Raw genomic sequence first — 18,763 nt, 5'->3', positions numbered from 1 at the left:
ATTATTTCACATGGTCAGGCCACATGTTTTGACTTTTGGTAGGAAAAATATGGTTACTAAAGCAATGGGAGGCATTGCCTGCTGCAGCTAAGACTGGTGCAACCAAATAAATAAATTAATTAAAAAAATAAAAATAAAGCAATGGGAGGCAGTGATTGTAAAGAAAATGTGGGCACTGTCCTCTGGGTGTGGCAAGATGTGAGGGATAAGAGTTAAGCTGTAGAGCTTGAGTTTTGGAGTCAAAATAGACCTGAGCTTATTCATCCACTAGTTATGTCACCTTGGGCAAATTATTTAGTCTTTCTAAACCTTGGTTTCCTTATCTGAAAAATGAGAAGAATGACAGCTTCTATCTTTTAGGATTATTTTGAGGATTAACTGATAAGGCATGTAAAATGCTTATTTAGATGCCTACATAAATAAGTGATCAGTTAGTATAAATATCATCATCATCATTGCCAGGTGGTGGAGAAATTTTCTAAAGCTACAGATGTTGAAACTAATGAACAATAAAATCTGTACCCTCTAGCAGTTTAAGGATATGTCCCACTGTATTTTGCTTCCATAAGTAGGAACACAGGATATGGAAAGGGGTGAGGTAAGAAATGTGTGGGAGCAAGATCATTGTTGTTCGAAGAAGCATGGTCTTAACACAACTCATTTGACTCCTAATATTAAGTGGAAAGGAGACAAGGAAATCTGTACTTGTGTAGACCTTCCAGATAAACCCATCTGCATGTCAATGTTAGCTTTGGATTTCATACATTGACCTTTACTGCTTTACAGTTTATTGAAAATGCCCTTGTACATGCTAATATAATTCTGATTACTTGGGTAGGGCAGCTGTTATTATTATCTCTATTTTATTCTAGAGGAAACAAAGGCTAAGAAATTGAGAACATGGGTTTTAGAGTCATATTGCTAGGGTTTGAAACCTGGCTTCTCCACTTCCCAACAGTGTAACCTAGGGTAAGTTACTTGAACTTTCCAGAGCCTCAATATCTTCATCTGTGAAATGGGAGTACTGAAGATACATACCTCTTAGGATTGTGTGAAATTATTCATGTAAACAAAGTACATGGTATGGCAAATAGTATGTGTTCAATGAATATTTGTTATTGTTATCTCCTAGGGCCAGGCAGCTAATAAGTGGTAATGCTAGTATCTAAATTTAGATAATTGGATTTCATACCTTATGGCCTTTCCACACACCACCTCCCATAATATTAATAATGTTGACTCTCTGCCACTGTGATGATGTATGATCCATAACATTAGGACAGGTGGTCTAATTTGTTTTTCCAAAAGTGGTAGGAGATCCATCTAAAGTATCCCTTTTGGTACAGTTGGCACACATATCTGTTTCTCAGCTTCTTCAGTAAGAGGACAGCTGTGGCTTCAGGACAGAACAACACCAAAAAGCTCTGGACTTTGTTTCCACTGGTTGGAGCAAAGTACTGAGGATACCAGTCTGCCACATGAGAAGACAGAGATAGCCTACATTAAACTGAACCAATGGGAGACTTGTAGTATAGTTGAAAAAGCATGCAAACTATAACTAGTAAGTTGGAAGACTTGAATTCTAATCTTGGATCCACCAGTTATTAACTATATCTTGTAACATCTCTGAGCCTGGGTTTCAACATCTTTATTTATTCTTTATTTTTCTAGCTTTATAGTCATCCTTGTTGCTGTCACCTATTCATACAGTCCCTTTGTGGAAATTAGGAAAAGATGCCTTTTCCTCCAGGCAGAAGCAGCTCTGCCACGAAGGTTCATGAGCTTGGTGACCAGAGCATGTAGATTTCAGTCTCTACTAGCCTCCTTGGCCAGCCTTCTGGTGCACTGCAGAAGGAAACGCAAGGGCCCTGTCTGTGCTGTCTTTCCACTGCACAGGGCTGTTAATATCAAGTGAGATAATAAGTTGAAGGAGTTTGGTAACGTCTAATCCCCTCTGTGAATGTAAAGCACCGATATCACACAAACACTACCTGATTTCAAATACCAGGATCCAAGAGTGACTTGGGTAGACATTCTGACCATTGCCCTTCCCTTTGGTTCTGATGATCCTGGTGACTCGTTAACTCGTACAACACCTATTGTGTACCTCTGTAGAGATTGTGGCCAGGAAAGATTTTCTCCATCATTTTCAGGCTTGGACCAGCCTTGCTCTCTAGATATAAGACTAAAATCAGTTCTTTGGATGATTCATCCTCTTGGAAACAATCATGTTGTTTTTAGAACACCCTGGAGTGGGACTGGGTCTTCCCCATAGGTGGAATTTGGAATCCTTTGGTTAGAATTTATCTTTGGTTTTCAGGCAAAGGTCATTGTATAAAAGCTTTGTGTCAAGGGGAGAAAGAAAATTTGCTGAACCGTAATTTGCCCTCTTTTCACACCTCTGAAGCCCAAGCTATCTGCTAGGCTGTTTAGATCAAGTAGGACAAGAGGACCTGCTTGTATGGCCAGGTAAATCACCTTTCTACGTTTCCATTTTGTTATCTCGAATTAGGGACAATAACAGTACTTACCTCATAGGTTTATTACATGGATTAAATGAACTAATAAGTAGAAAGCACTTGGCACACAGTATATGCGCAATAAATGTTGGCTCTAATTACTAGGCTCCCTGCAGGATACTCTACCTGACTTTGAGGAAGAACAAAGGCAAAGTTCCAGTGCCTTCCCTCAAGAAGCTTAGAGTTCTAGCTGGGGAATTAACATACTTATACCAGAAAAGGTAAATAGAAATGCAAAGCTATAAATGTGTGGTACAGATAGATGCTGTTTTTAGGAACTGGTGTTTGAACTGGGCCCTGAAGAAAGGAGCGATTAGGATAAGTAGAAAGGATGAGGAGGGTATGCCATATGGGATCGGTAACATTAGCAAGGTTCAGGACCACAAGTAGACCAATTTGCCTGGAGAAGTGGGATCAATGCTATCTGAGAATATAGGTTGGGATTAGAAGGAGAGAACCCTAAATACTAGGGTAAATGTTTGCTCTTGTCCCATAGAGAATGATGAGTGACACGGTAAAACTTGAACATGGAAATGTCCAGCAGGCAGTTGGAATGCTCTTAGGAAAATGCTCAAAGCTGTAGCTAAAACTTTCCGGTTGGAAGTTGAAATTGTGGAAGCTGGTGATACTTCTAAGGCAGCTCCTTGAGAGGTTCCTGTTGATTCCAATTTAATGAGGGCAACCTGTGAACAGCATTTAAAGTGAAATGGTGAAACTGTCAGGAGATTTGAAGAACAACTTAAAACATTAGCTAGGTAGGGTTTGCTTCTCTGAAGTCTTTGCTTCCCAGGGGGAAGCTGTATTTAGTGACCAAGAGACTGGAGAAGAAACTTCAGAAGTGAAGAACCAGGAGAGCAGTGCCTTCAAAAACAATGGAGTACTGTTGTGTTAGTTTTCTCCTGATCTGTAACAAATTACCACAAGCTTAATGGCTTAAAAAAAAAAAAAAACCCACTCATTTACTAACTTACGGTTCTGTAGTCAGCATGACTGTGGGTTCTCTGTTTAGGGTGTCCAATCCACTTTCAGGTTCATTCTTATTGTTGGCAGAATTGCCTTTGTAGGACTAAGGTCCCTGTTTTCCTTCTAGCTTGGAATCTTGGGAGGCCATCTTAGAATTCTGCCTAATGCAAGTGTTTTATGAAGGATAAATGGCAAATAAAATAAGAATTGAAAAGGTGTCAGTTGGTCATTGGTGATTTGAGTAAGATCAGTAGCAAGAGCAATTTTGGCAGGATTGTAGAGGCAGAAGCCAGATGCAGTAAGTTTGTGGAGTCAACTGGAAGGGAGAAAGAAGTAAAGCTTGGATTTAGCGGTTTCTTTCAAATGGCCAGGCTGGAATGGGAAGGAGAAAGTTGGACATAATTAACTAATGAACTAGGTCTCAAGGAAACTAGATGGAATGAACTCTAGACTAAAGATGGAGGGATTAGTGTGGACTTGTAGGGGAACTCAGCTTCCTCTGAGGTAGGAGGAAAGCAAGTATGCGTGGGGATGTAGATAAGTTTGTAAAGAGAGGGTGGGCAGCTGAGAAATTGAGGAAATTACTAATATCCTGTTTTCTCTTAGAGGTTAGAGACAAGGTCAGTAAAAAAGCAGGTGAAGTTTTGGAATTTCTACTTTGTGGCTAGGAGGTTTTTCATAAAATTGCTGAATGAAATAAAAACTAATGGACAGAGAAGCAAGAAACATAAAGAACCCCAGGTGCTCTTCAGAGTGCCCACCAAACCATACCTGACTCACCTGGCTCCCCTTTTGCTCCCTTTCTTTTGTTCCGTTCTCAAACAGTCTGATCTAGAATTGCTTAACAGGTCCTTACTCAGAGGAGGTGGACTTCCTGCTAGTAAATTGCCTTAGGCTTTAAGATCTTAAAAGCTTTCTAGATCTTAAAAGCTTTAAGATCTTAAAAGCTTTCTAGATTACTTAGGGGATATCTAATTTACCATAGTTGACCATAATGATTTTTCCTTCCTTAGGCTGTGAGGTCTTTGAAGTCAAGGGATTTAGGCTTTTTTTCATCTTTGCACTTAGTGCCTCTGATACAAGTCTGGCACATAGGAACTCCCCAGTTTATTTCTCTAGCTTAGATGACCCAGACTTAAGGCTCCCCTCCCTATTTGGCCAGATTGTGCTATTTTTTCCTCTTTACTTTAGAGAAGATAGTTAACCTTTACAAATACATGTATATGTTTTATAAATTTAAAGAAAGTATAACAAAAATGTAGAAAAGTGCAAAAATCATGTCCGTTTTCTGAATTTTTAAAGTAAATACACTTGTGTAACAGTGTCCAGTTCAAGAAACAGAGTAGGGACTTCCCTGGTGGTCCAGCGGTTAAGACTCTGCACTCCCAACGCAGGGGGCCCGGGTTCGATCCTTGATCGGGGAACTAGATCCCGCGTGCCACAACTAAGAACCTTCATGCCACAATTTAAGACCCGGTGCAGCCAAATTAGAAAAAAGAAAAAAAAAAAAAGTGTATCACCAGCATCCCTGCAGCGCCCCCCCCCCTTTTTAACATCTTTATTGGAGTATAATTGCTTTACAATAGTGTGTTAGTTTCTGCTTTATAACAAAGTGAATCAGCTATACATATACATATATCCCCATATCTCCTCCCTCTTGCGTCTCCCTCCCTCCCACTCTCCCTATCCCACCCCTCTAGGTGGACACAAAGCACAGAGCTGATCTCCCTGTGCTGTGCGGCTGCTTCCCACTGGCTATCTATTTTACATCCAATTCCTCAAGCCCATTCTCTACATCTGCGTCTTTATTCCTGTCCCCTGCAGCCCCCTTTTATATCCCCTATCAATCATTATTGCTCTGCAGAAGTTACCAGCATGCTGCCTTCTAGCCCATAAATTAGTTTTATTAGAACTTTATATAAAGTGAATCATATATTATATATTCTTAGGTGTCAGGCTTCTTTCACTCAGCACTGTATTCATGCAGTTCATCTAGGTTGTTTTATAGAGTTGGTGTCTATTCATTGTTTTTGCCTTATGATATTCCATTATATGATTCTATCACAGATTTACTTATTCAGTCTATTGTAGATGGATATTTGGGTTGTTTCCAAGTTTGGGCTATTATCAATAATGTTTTGAACATGTCTTTTGGTGAACATATGTTTGCATCTTTATTGGGTATATATCTAGATGCAGTATTGCTGGGTCATAAGGTGTGTGAATGTTTGCTTTAATAGATACTACTAAATAGTTTTGCAATGTGGTTGTATAGTTATACTAAATTATACTTCCATCAGCAGTGTCTGAGAATGAGTTACCCCACATCCTGTGAATGTGTGGTATTGTCTGCCTTTTCCAATTTTAGCCATTCTGGTTGTATTTTGTATTTCTTTGATTATTAGTGATGTAGAGCACCTTTTCATGTGCTTTTTGGCCATTTGAATATCTTTCGTTAGAGTCTCTTGCCCATTTTTATTTGGGATGTTCACTGTTATTAATTTGTAAGGGTCCTTTATATATTTGACTTACAAGTCTTTTGTTGAAAAAGAAATATATATAGCATATATTTCTCCCATTCTGTGATTTTTCACTCTGACTTTCGGTAAACAGATGTTCTTCATTTACTTAGTTTAATTTATTAAATTTTTCCTTTATAGTTATTGCTTTTGTGACCTGTTGAAGAAATTGTTGCCTGCTCTAATGTCATGAAAATATTCTTTTAAAGGCTTTATTGTTTACCTTTTACATTTAGACTCACAATCCATCTGGAATTGATTTTTGTGTATGGTGTGATAAGGGTGAAGGTCTCTTTTTTGCCATATGGATATTCAGTTGACTCCAATATCCTTTATTGAAAAGACCATCCTTTCACTACTGCAATGTTACTGTTTTCCTAAATCTGGTCACCATGTTACAGGAAGGGGGATCCCTTCCAGGTCCTGAAAGTGGGCTCTTGTCTAACGCTCAGAAATGAATTGTCCAAGGAAACACATGCGCTGACAAAGCAAGGCACTTTATTGGAAAGGGCAACCCAGGCGGAGAGCAGCAGGGTAAGGCAGCCTAGGAGAACTGCTCTGCCACGTGGCTCACAGTCTTAGGTTTTATGGTAATGGGGTTAGTTTCTGGGTTGTCTCTGGCCAATCATCTCTGGCCCACAGTTTGACTCAGGGCCCTTCCTGGTGGCACGTGCATCTCAGCCAAGATGGATTCCAGCGTGAAGGAGTCTGGGAGGTGGGTCGTCTCCTCCCTCTTTTAGCCCCTCCCGAATTCTCCCGGTTAGTTTTTAGAGGCAGCACCATGTTCCTTATCGGGACCTCTTGTCGTGAGACAACTCAGGCAAGCGGTTATCATCGTGCCTGGCCAAGGTGGGTGGTTTTGGTCCACAGTTTCTTAACAACTATACATACATATGTGGATCTGTGTCTGGACTTTTTGGTCCATTTGTCTATTTGCTTATCCTGTGCCAATAACCACACAATCTAATTATTATAGCTTTATAATAGATCTTGATATCTGGTGGTGTAAGTCCCTCTAGGTTTATTTATTTTTTGCCACCTAGAGTGTGTTGGCATCCTTGCCCTTTGCATACAAATGTAAATTTAATTCAACAAATATTTCCTGAATACCTATTTATTATGTGCTAGGCACAGTGATAGATGTTGGGAATATAGCTGTCAATAAAGATAGGCCTGGTCCTTTCCTTTTAGTTGGGAAAGCCATTCAAATGAAGTGAGATGAGAAGAGGGCCTAGGACAGAGCCCTGAGGAAATCAATATTTAAAGTCAGTTAGCAAAGAAGACAGAGAGAGAGCGTGTGTGTGCACATGTGGGCAAGCGAGTAAAACTCCAAATGTAAGAAAACCAAGAAAGGACAGCATGAAGGAAGCCAAGGGAAGAAGGTATATCTAGAAAGTGTGGTCAGTTATGTCAGTGTTGCTGCAAGGTCAAGCAAGATAAGACTAACAAAACATCCTTTGGACTTAGCTCTGAATGGCTATTGTGAACTTAATGAAGCAGTTTTTGTGGAGGGGTAGGGTGTGTGTCTTTATTAGATTGTAAACTCTTAGATGGAACAAAGTTCCTGTTCACTTAGTACTTAATGAATGTTATTTCATGATGATAATCCAATGATCTGCATACTGCTGAGCATCATAAAGGTCCAGAATTGTGCTCTGTTTTATAACACTTCCCATTCTTGCAGCTGATGAAAAAGTAATTGCTCTTGTAAATGGAGGATAATTTAATACTTACTCAAACCTTGGCTGTTTTATTTATTTTTATTTTTTAAATGAACTTTATTTATTTATTTATTCTGGCCACTCTGCGCAGCATGTGGGATCTTAGTTCCCTGACCAGGGATCAAACCCTCGCCCCTGCAGTGGAAGCACTGAGTCCCAACCACTGGGCTGCCAGGGAAGTCCCAAACCTTGGCTGTTTTAGATAATCAAAAACTATGCTTCATCCATCCATTCATTTATCCATTTATTCACTTATCAGCAAGGGTACATGGAGCAACCACCAACTACCCGGGACTCATAAGCATTGTGCTGGAGATGTAAGCAGGGAAAGAAAGGAAAGAAGGAAGCCTAGAAAAATGTATTTGACCCATGTATATCTCAATGAATTAACTTTGCAAGTGCAATCTCTATTTTTACAGCCTTCCATGACTATTCAAAAGGGGTCTATGGTTAAGCTTTGTGACCTAAAGACAAAATTTCAGAAAATGCTTCCTTTTTGGTTAAATAAAAAACAAGATTTCTGTAGAGAAGTTCTTTGTCTTTGTTAGGGGTCCTCCTATAATTTATTGTTTGCTTGGTATTTACTTACACCTTTGTATATATGAGTCATTTTCTTTTAAATTTGACTGCTCATTTTAGGAGCGGAGGAGCAGAGATAGTTCATTTTCAAATACAATAAAATTATGTTAAGTATGGGCTGTGCTAATTATTGTCATTTATCAAAGGGTCAGAGGCCAAAGTTTATTTTTCTTCATTGTGAGAATTATTAGTAGACCTGTACTTGGCGTCAGGTGGATTGATAAATGCCCAGGTAAACCATTTTCAAGCACACCTGCATAACTTAAGAACTTCTACTTTACCAATAAAGTCTTGACATATTAATTTCAAATAATTTTTAAAAATTTATTTCTTAAAACAAGTCTTTATAAGGGTTTTATGAGGGAACTGTTTTTTAACTTAATTGAAGTACTTGAAAATGTACAAGTTTGGTAGGTTAGGGAAGTATTCAGGAATAAGAATTAGCCATGAGTTGATCTTTACAGACTCTGTAATGAATATGGTTAGTATAGCACGTTGGCAGAGGTAAAGCTTTCTTTAGGAAGGTAGAGGAAGAAAAAAAAAGGGGGGGAATATACGCTAAGTTCACGGTAGGAATAAGAAGATAATTTATTTAGTTCTTTTAAAAAGAGCTTTTGGCAGATTCATTCAAAATGATTTTTTCCTCTTAAATGGTTAGTTTTGTTTTTTTCCTTAGAAATAACTAGAAACAAAGACTACTAACTGCTGCAAATTGGTAGTCTCTGGTAATACTACTTTAGTTGTAATTGGTGAAGAGGGGAAATAGAGAAATAAGACAGTTTTAAATGGTGCTTAACATTTTTAGTTCTAAGTCCAATCAGCATAATCATCAACTGACATTTACTCTGAACCTCTTGGGTGAATGGCACTGAAACAAATCCCACAAGAAATAATATCTTCTGCCTATGTGAGCAAACTGGTAATTGAACTATTGCTCTCAGAAGCTAGATAATACCAGTTGATAAGATGTTATGAGATTCCAGCCTTGGAGTTATGAGGTTAAGATAGGAAAAATGTACACCGGAAAAAAAAATTTTAGATAGAAACTGTATCTACTTTCTGTCTTGAATAAAGAAGTCACTGCCCTATACAGTGAAACTCTAAACATGTCAAATATTTTTTTAATGTTTAACCAAACACTATTTTAGCTTAAAAGAGTTGAATTTTATTTGATTGATCATTGTATGAATAATGCAAGGTAAACTTTCATTTTGACAAGTAAAATAAGGAGGTGAGTTGATTTCGAGCATATGAAATAGAATCTTGAAGTAATTGATTTGTGCCTTCATTTCAAATACAAAGAAATCTTGGTGGATAGATAAGATGTCAAAAATTTGTGACTGAAACCTATTTTTAACCTGACCTCCAAGGTTTATATCATATTTAATATTAAGGTACTTTTCATTTTATAATATTAAGCATGTGTCTTTTAAGTATGGTCAGATTTTAAGTATCTTTCCCTAGTAGTCCACCTCCTCCCTTCCTTATTCCTCCCCACCCCATCTCTTTTGCTGTGGTAGGGTTCCTATTGCTGGCTACCCAGTGATTACCATTCTAATACCATTTAAGGTAGCTCCGCTGGGTTTCTTTATTTTGAGTCCTAGAATCCAGTTTCTCTTTTAACCTGGTCTCCTAAATCAGTTGACAAACCGGTTTATTTTCCCCCGTGTTCATCTTAACAACTCGTGATTTAGATTGGTTAGGAAGATACAATGTAATCGGCACAACCTCTTTCCCGTGGAATCAGTATTTTGGAGGCTTCCTCCTTTCCTAGCGGAACATTCTCCAGTCGGGCAGCGGACCTAGCTAAGGACTTCAGCCCCCACAGTTCCCTGTGTGCGCATGCCCTCTCTTCTTACAGTTGTCAAAGTGCTCTTGCCAGAGCGGTCACATAATCAACCTGAAAGAAGAAAATAAATACTGTACACTTTTTAATTTTATCGATCCTTAAAAACTGGACCCTCAAAGGTAACTGCTGCTAAGAATTTGTTACTTGAGATTGGGTGATTGCATGTAAAGGAAGATCTATTGTGTGTGGGGTGGGGGGAGGGGAAGGAGGTATCTATTTCTCGGACTCTGCTGTAAATAAGAAAAAAGAAAAAAACCCCAACAAACAAAAAACCCACCCAAAGGAACAGACTGTACAAGCAGTTACTGACATTGCATATTAACTTTGTAAGTGTTATTTTCATCTATTGCTTATCTTTTGTTTAAAAGGGTCTTATTTATTAAAGATGGGTCTTGACCTTGACAGAGTGAATTTATGCAGGCAGTGAAATTTATGTCTTTAAGAAATGTTGAAAAGAGAAATGGGTGTTCCTGGTATGATAAAAATTTTTTAATTTAATAAATATATTTATATTACTTATAGCCTTCAAATATTCTGAGTCTACCTTACTTTTTGGCGTTTTTGCTATAGTACAGCATTAATTTTTCCACCACAGATATATAGTTTAAACTGAAGGCATTAACAGAAAGCATTGATACAAGCATTGGAAGAGCTGAGTGATCTTAAGATTATAATCAAATGCATATTTCAGCCATGATGGTATGGCTGTTGTAAAGACAATTCTAGCACACTGGAAGAGACTCAAATCCCAGATTATAATGGTTTACTGCAGCACTGCTTAAACCAAGTATGAAAATGTCTTTCTGTGTCCATTTCCTTTGGCAGCAATAGAACTTTGTGCTGTTGTGAATCCAAGCTCTGCTTGCCTCTTTGTCATATTTTACAGTACTGATCAAAGCCATTATTTTAGACGAAGGGAACTAAGGAACACAAAGTCAATCTTAAGTAGGTTTTATTGGTAGTAGCTGGCAATTTGTGATGTGTATTATATTGGGTTGGGTTTTTTTAGGGTGGGGGTCAGGGAGGGAGGAGTAGAAAGGAGAATAAGGTGGCTGTGAAGCTTTTCCTCGAGCCCACTATTTTGTCTATGTATGAAACTTTGAAATGAAAGATTAACCATTTTAAAGATACTCTTTAATAAAACAGTAGAACTACTTTTAATCCCATTTCTTAGTCTGACATATTTTGCTTAATAGTTGAGAAGGGGAAGCATAGACATTTTCCAACACATTTATCTTACAACATTTATTATCGTGAGAATGTCCAAAGACAGAACTTCTGTGTGTATCTGAATGCCCTTTACAAGTGTCCTGAGAAAGATGCTTTTCCAAGTATCTGAGTTAATTAACTGCATTAAACATATTAATAACTTTGTTGCAATTATAGTGAATCATCATCTAAAAATAATTGTATATTTGGTCATATGCTCCTTGAACACTTCAAAATACTTGTTTTCAGGGTCTTAGCACTGTAATATTCATATATTTAAAACAATTAATGTGCTCTAAGGGACAAGCTAACTCAGTGATAACTATGTGTATGGAAATCTCCTGGTTTTGAGCGATGACTATTTTCATCCTTGAATGATAAAACATGCTGTATGGCAGAGGTGAATATAGCCCTTCTGTGCGAAATGGAAAATACCATACTCTCCTTATATGGCTAAATGAAGCAGTGATGGCAATGCACTATAATTACAATGTATGAGAATTGGGGACTTTGTACTATGCTATTTTTAACACGTTAGCTAGCATTTGGTAATTCAGGGTCTTCAAACCATAATCTTTCATTGCTAATACTAGTGATAAGAGAATGGATTCTAAATTTGCCAAAGTCTTGTGACCAAGGCAGTAGCAGGAGGATTCAAAAATGAAAAATCTGGCAACCCAGAATTATCTTGACTTTCTACTTAAATCTCAGAGGGATTTTTTTTTAAAAGCCCCGCCCCCACTCCATCTCATAGTCACAGTCCCCCGCCCCCTCCCTCCGTCCCTCCCTCCTCCCTCCCTCCGCGTCTCTCTCTCTCTGACCTTAAATCCAACCAGAACATTTCTTCACTATGCGGAGAAATTCTCAGGCTCCTGTTGAGACCTGAACCACTGAGATGCCAAAAAATCTCTTGTGAGGCAGAACTGGAGACGAGAAAATTGGAGAATAAGCAGAAAAACCCTAATCCTTAGAGTAACAAGAAGCAAGCACTTGAAAATGTTTCAGTAGATTTTTACCTCTTTAAAAACAATGTGTTTCTTGTTGTTGTTGTTTGTTTTAATGTCTCCTAACAAAATGGAGTAGCTGCAGCTCCTGGGAGGCCAGAGAATGATTGTGCAGCTGAGTCCTCCTCCTAACAAATGCCAAGGATTTCCTCCCTCGTGGTTCGCTGCTGCTAAATGAAACAATTATCGAGGCAAGAAGGCAGTTTGCTAATCAAGGGGGATAAGACTTCTGTTTCTTTAAAGTGCCGGAGTGGGGGGGTAGAAAGGGTCGTGTGCGGTGTCTTTTTAACCTTGCTGAAGGACGCAGCAGTATTTATTGACGTATGCAAATAGCTAGGGGAGGGTGGTGCTTGGGAAAAAACAGGAACCAGAATCGGTTTCTCATTGCAGGGTGAACGCTCTGAGTTCCGGTGAAGGGAAAAGAGACGTGGCGAAATTGCCGTCTTTCTGTCTTATAAGCACATCTCTCACTAATACAGAAAAGGAACCTAGACATCAGAAAGGGTGAAGACGCTCTCAGAGTATTTTTAGAGACCTTGCATGAGCTTCCCCCCCCCCCCCCCCCCCCCCCCCCCCCCCCCCCCCCCCCCCCCCCCTCCTCTCACATGGGGGTGGTGCTTGGGAAAAAACAGGAACCAGAATCGGTTTCTCATTGCAGGGTGAACGCTCTGAGTTCCGGTGAAGGGAAAAGAGACGTGGCGAAATTGCCGTCTTTCTGTCTTATAAGCACATCTCTCACTAATACAGAAAAGGAACCTAGACATCAGAAAGGGTGAAGACGCTCTCAGAGTATTTTTAGAGACCTTGCATGAGCTTCCCCCCCCCCCGCACCCCCCACCCCCCGCTCCCCCAGCCCGACCTGTTCTTCTAAATGGGAGATTATGGATTTGCATTGCAATTGGTTAATAGCGGTGGCACTGGATTTTCGCAAGTAAAACACCCGCCCGCTTCAGCAAGGGGCATTAACGAACACATTGACAATAACGCGTCTCTCTTTTTTCCCGTTTCAGCTGCGCAAACCATGCAGGATGATTTACTGATGGACAAAAGCAAAACCCAGCCCCAGACCCAGCAGCAGCGGCAGCAGCAGCAGCAGCAGCCCCAGCCCGAGCCCGGCACAGCCGAAGCCCCGTCCACACCCCTGTCCTCAGAGACCCCCAAGCCGGAGGACAGCAGCGCAGTGCCGGCCCTCAGCCCCGCCGCGGCCCCGCCGGCCCCCAACGGCCCCGACAAGATGCAGATGGAATCGCCGCTCCTGCCGGGCTTGGGTTTCCACCAACCCCCTCAGCAGCCGCCACCGCCGCAGGAGCCCTCGGCGCCGGGCGCGTCGCTGTCGCCGTCCTTCGGCAGCACCTGGTCCACGGGCACCACGAACGCGGTAGAGGACAGCTTCTTCCAGGGGATCACGCCAGTCAACGGGACCATGCTCTTCCAGAACTTCCCTCACCACGTCAACCCGGTCTTCGGAGGCACCTTCTCCCCGCAGATCAGCCTGGCGCAGACCCAGCACCACCAGCAGCCGCCGCCGCCCGCACCGCAGCCCGCGCAGCCCGCGCAGCCCCCGCAGGCGCAGCCCTCTCAGCAGCGCCGGTCGCCCGCCAGCCCCAGCCAGGCGCCCTATGCGCAGAGGGGCGCCGCCGCGGCGTACGGTCACCAGCCCATCATGACTAGCAAGCCGTCCTCGTCCTCGGCTGCCGCGGCCGCCGCAGCCGCCGCGGCCGCCGCCTCGTCCGCGTCGTCCAGCTGGAACACTCACCAGAGCGTGAACGCGGCCTGGAGCGCGCCGTCCAACCCGTGGGGCGGCCTGCAGGCGGGCCGGGACCCTCGCCGGGCTGTCGGCGTGGGCGTGGGCGTGGGCGTCGGGGTACCTTCACCGCTCAACCCCATCTCGCCGCTCAAAAAGCCCTTCTCCAGCAACGTGATCGCGCCGCCCAAGTTCCCCCGCGCGGCCCCGCTCACCTCCAAGTCCTGGATGGAGGATAACGCTTTCCGGACGGACAATGGTAACAATCTGTTGCCATTTCAGGTAATGCTCCAGTGCACCTGCACACGCCTTCCTTCTCTGCTCCCTTTGCCTTGTCTTCCCTGCCATTTAATAGGCCGTTGATTTTTGTTCTTTAAAAAAGGCAGCGATGTCCAGCTGCCCTGCCCTTTTTCAAAGCCTTCAGTTCACTGGGGCTGTTCCACGACCGGGGACAAGGGTGGGGGAACACTGTGACTGCTGGAGGAATCGTATATATGCACCCTGACAAGATAGAAAAGAGCCTTTTTCTTTTAGCTTATTTTTTCCTTCATCGTGCTTGTGCCTCATCTTTTGACCTTCTTCGACAAGAAAAGCTGCAAGTGTATGGCAGGGTGCCGGCATAGTCCCAGGATGGGTAGGCTGAGATTCCTGTCGTTTTAAGTAGCTACACATTTCACGTTATGCAATCCCGGGCTCAGGGTGCCTCCTGAAAGCCGTCCACTCCCAAACCACTCTGGCCCCACTCTTAAAGGGGTTATTAACAGCCTTTGAGCGTTGCTATTTCAGACACTTGCGTACGCTCAATTAAACTAATGTGAACACATGTGTTTATGTCTCGCGAAGGTGCTGGCATCATTAATAGCAATCGGCATATTGCCCCTGCCGGGAAAATTATGAGTGTGAGATTCCAATAAACACTGGAACTCTATCAGGGACCAGGATGGAAGATTGGGAATTCTAGGGGTAACCCTTCCTATGTTACCTAGAAGAAGGACTTAGAAATTGTTTTTTCCAGAGGAAAGAGACAATAGGACGCGACCTTCAGAGCCATATTGCAATGGAGACTATTTACTAGCTAGCGCTGAAATATTTAAAGCTGCAGTGTCCTTCAGTTGGGTTATTTAAGAAGACAATGCAGATCAATTACACCATCTGAAACTGGGCAAAGTGAAAGTCTTGCAACTTTAATGAAAAATGAGCCTTGTGTCTTGGTGTTAAATGCCAATGAAAAACCCAGGAAGTGCCCCAGACAAAAAGGTTGAATGGAGTGTCCTTATTCTGTTCTCGCTTTCTGATCCAGTGTATGACCACATTGGTTGGCAGTGTCCTGGACATCTTGAGTTGGAAAGAGGTGGTGAGGGGGAGTGTTCACTGGAGGGCTTTGTTCTCAGGTAAACACTCACCCTTCACTTACAAATTGATTTGGCCATGCTTCCAGGCTCAGTTGAAAAAGAAAAGAAGGAAGGAGAGAGGAGGGCTTCGGATAAGACCCAGTTTGGATCTTTGGATCCCAGGAAATGAAACAGAAATCCTTTGAGCATTGCTGAAAAATGGCAGAACCGACATTTGACAGAGTTAGTTTAAAGCATCAGGTGCAATTGGAGACTTCATTTTTATTGCTGTTTACATTTCAGATGTGATGTTTGGCATGGCTCCCATCCATGAAGGAGGAGATAGGGTTATTAAGAAGCACATGATTCTCTAAACTAGAGCAAGGATTTTTAACCTCAACAGTTCAAGGGGGTTCTTGAAACTCATAAATTATGTGTCTGAGAGTTTTTAATGAGACAGTCTTAACACATTTTTACAGGGGCCCTTCAGGAATGGAAGAGTTTAATATTAAGGTATATTTCTCCCCATTATTCTAAAGTTTGTTTTAATAAAATGAAGAGACTGCACGCTGGGATTAGATCCCTAGAGAAAAGGAGGACTCTGCTTTCTGGAATTTCTGTGTGTGTGTGTGTGTGTGTGTGTGGTGGGGGGCTGGACAGGGAGGCTGCATTTGGTAGGAGAGCCCCTCTTTTTCTAATAGTCCCTCTTATTATTCTGATGATCTCTACCCAAATCCAGTCTTAGAGGATAACCTAAAATCTAACAGGGAGGTTTTGGGCCTGTAAGCTGATAGTGTAGACATCAATTATCTTTTTCTAAGAGTAGAATCTGAATACAACTAGCTTCTGATTATCTCCAGAAATGGGAACTGGGGAGAGATTAAATCCATAAAATTTACCCCAAACTGATATTGACAAGTAATGTGGGGATTGCCAGTTGTTTCTCAGCAAACCATTTACCAGCCATGCTAATGAGAGCCAGATGGACTGGATTGAGTTTGGATTCTTGTTTTTTCATCCCTGGTAGTGCTATTGAGTAGGGAAAGATGGCCAAAAGATTTGTAGGAGGAGAGATTTGATTGAAAATTGAGCTTTATAAATTTGGCCTCAGGAGGAATTACATGGACTTTATGTCTCATTTCTTTTTCTTACCTAAAATAGAGCTTCAGGATTTTGAAGCAATATTAGAACCAGAGTAGGAGTAACCTGGCTGTGTTTTGGCTTGGAAAATTATCAGACTTGGTTTGTGTTGATAAGCATATTAAGTTTCAAAAAACAAAAACAACTTGAGTCTTGTGTGCAGAATTTTACATGTTTATATATTTATTTAAATCATTTTTCTACAAAGGGAAAATAACTTAAGTAGCTCTTAATGACTTTTTAAAAAATTATTTTGACAAATAAGATTGTTCTCTTTAAATCTAGGACTGTATTTCATAGAATACCAACTTAATTTTTTTATTTCAGACTCTTTGAGCTAAAAGGGGCTTTCAGCAGTAGTAGTGATCTACTCTAATGTATCATTAATTTTTTAATTTCAGACTCTTTGAGCTAAAAGGGGCTTTCAACAGTAGTAGTGATCTACTCTAATGTAACATAATATTTTTAAAAAATCCATTACCCACCCCCAGCAGTGCTGCTTCACTCTCTTTTGCCAACCCACACAATAGAATTTTTGGAGCTTTACTTCTGTGGTTTATATTGTGAAAGCAATAACTGCATTTGAATGTGATTTTTCAAACTGCACGTGCTTTCTTATGCCCTTCCCTTAGTCCTAACAAAGTTGATTGGTTTCTCTGGGTTGGGGTGGCTGCTTCCTTAGGGATTACTTGTATCTAAAAGCCACCTCATTTCTATAAATAAGGAAACTGAGGTCCCGAGAGAAAGAATGGCATAACTTAGGTAATAGCGCTTTGGCTAGTTTTGTTGATGTGTGTCCTTAACTTCATTGTAGCTCTAGTGCTGTCAGGTAGACTTCATTTACGTCAGATTCTCTTTGGGCTCCATTCAAAGGGGCTTACTTATGGAACTATCTCATGAGGTTCTCTATCTGGCTCTTAGTGATGTACCATCCACCAACAGAGCTCAAAAGCAGTGAGGGGGCTTCCCTGGTGGCACAGTGGTTAAGAATCCGCCTGCCAGTGCAGGGGACATGGGTTTGAGCGCTGGTCCAGGAAGGTCCCACATGCCGTGGAGCAACTGAGCCCGTGCCCCACAACTACTGAAGCCCGCGCACCTAGAGGCCGTGCTCCGCAACAAGAGAAGCCGCTGCAATGAAAAGCCCGCGCACCACAACGAAGAGTAGCCCCCGCTCGCCGCAGCTAGAGAAAGCCTGCGCAGCAACGGAGACCCAACGCAGCCAAAAATAAATAAATAAATAAATTTCTATTAAAAAAAATTTTTTTTAAAGCAGTGAGGTACCCCACCTGGGGTATTATACATATGCTTCATTCTCTATAAGACAGAGAAGCATAGGTTTGTAAAAGGACTAGAACAGAGGTATTTTCTATATGTAGTGAATTTTCGGTTTAAATAGTGTTGTTGTCCAGAGAAGTTTAGAAGGGACTTTTGAGAGCACCTATTCCACTACTCTGTTCATGTTCCAGAAGAGAAAATCAAAGTCCAAATATGTGAAATGACTTGCTCAAGTTCACGTGTGTAGTTTCTATCAGAAGCAGACTTTGGAGGCAGATTGCCTAGGTTCACATCTCAATGCTGCCAGTTCTGGGTTTGTAATCTTGTGCAATTATGTATATATGTTGACCCTCAATTTTGTCATCTGTAAAATGGGAATAATAAGAATTACTTGCTTCATAGGAGTTCAGATAAGAAACTGCATGTAAAGTGCTTAGCACAGTACTTGGCCCATAGTAAAGTACCATATAAATGTTGAGTTATGATTATTGTTATTATAATGGTGGCCAGAGGCTCTGCGTGATCTTATCTTAGTATGGATTACTGCTTTTTCATCCCATGCGATCTGAAAAACCCCAAACTTCTATGTAATGTTATTTAGTCTTTTTTTTTTTTCTGTCTGAAGGTACCCCCTGGTTACTGTAACAACGTGATAATCCACCATTTACCTATGACCCGGGCCCTTTGCTAAGCACTTTACATGTAGTTTCTTATTGGAACTCCTTTAAGGTAGAGGACTATTATTACCCTCATTATCCTACACAGCCAGTAACTGGCAGTTGGGATTTGAACCCAGGAGATCTGCTTCCAGAGCCAGTGGACATCAGTTAACAGTGCAGTGTAGAAGCAGGAGACTGGGCGGCATCTGTACTTGATCTTATGATATACCCTGGAGATTGTGTTATTAAAA

General features: G+C 41.3%; 1 protein-coding gene and 1 long non-coding RNA gene across 8 annotated transcripts in view; one reads left to right on the top strand and one right to left on the bottom strand.

Moving 5' to 3' along the window:
- Positions 1–18,763, top strand: part of CPEB3 (cytoplasmic polyadenylation element binding protein 3) — a 179,537-nt gene that overhangs the window by 15,077 nt on the left and 145,697 nt on the right. For 3 of the 7 annotated variants that reach the window (XM_028481106.2, XM_028481098.2, XM_055080856.1), the window contains exons 1-2: positions 13,002–13,135; positions 13,374–14,389. In XM_028481106.2, coding sequence (XP_028336907.1) covers positions 13,385–14,389 — 1,005 coding nt within the window. In that variant the 5' untranslated portion in view covers positions 13,002–13,135; positions 13,374–13,384. Of the gene's footprint in view, positions 1–10,178; positions 10,270–12,464; positions 12,555–13,000; positions 13,136–13,373; positions 14,390–18,763 lie in introns of those variants that run through there. The other 4 variants (XM_028481100.2, XM_028481101.2, XM_028481105.2 and 1 more) reach the window with 4 other exon arrangements.
- Positions 2,620–12,455, bottom strand: LOC114484488 (uncharacterized). Its single transcript, XR_003677448.2, has 5 exons — positions 12,376–12,455; positions 12,181–12,282; positions 10,030–10,201; positions 3,491–3,798; positions 2,620–3,202 (listed from the first exon to the last, which is right to left on the bottom strand). It is a non-coding gene; the product is annotated as an uncharacterized lncRNA (long non-coding RNA).

The sequence above is a fragment of the Physeter macrocephalus genome, chromosome 20 (assembly GCF_002837175.3).
Source record: "Physeter macrocephalus isolate SW-GA chromosome 20, ASM283717v5, whole genome shotgun sequence".
In the NCBI taxonomy this organism is placed as follows: domain Eukaryota; kingdom Metazoa; phylum Chordata; class Mammalia; order Artiodactyla; family Physeteridae; genus Physeter; species Physeter macrocephalus.
The sequence above is the reverse complement of the archived record's forward strand: the minus strand, read 5'-3'. Positions and strand labels throughout refer to the sequence as shown.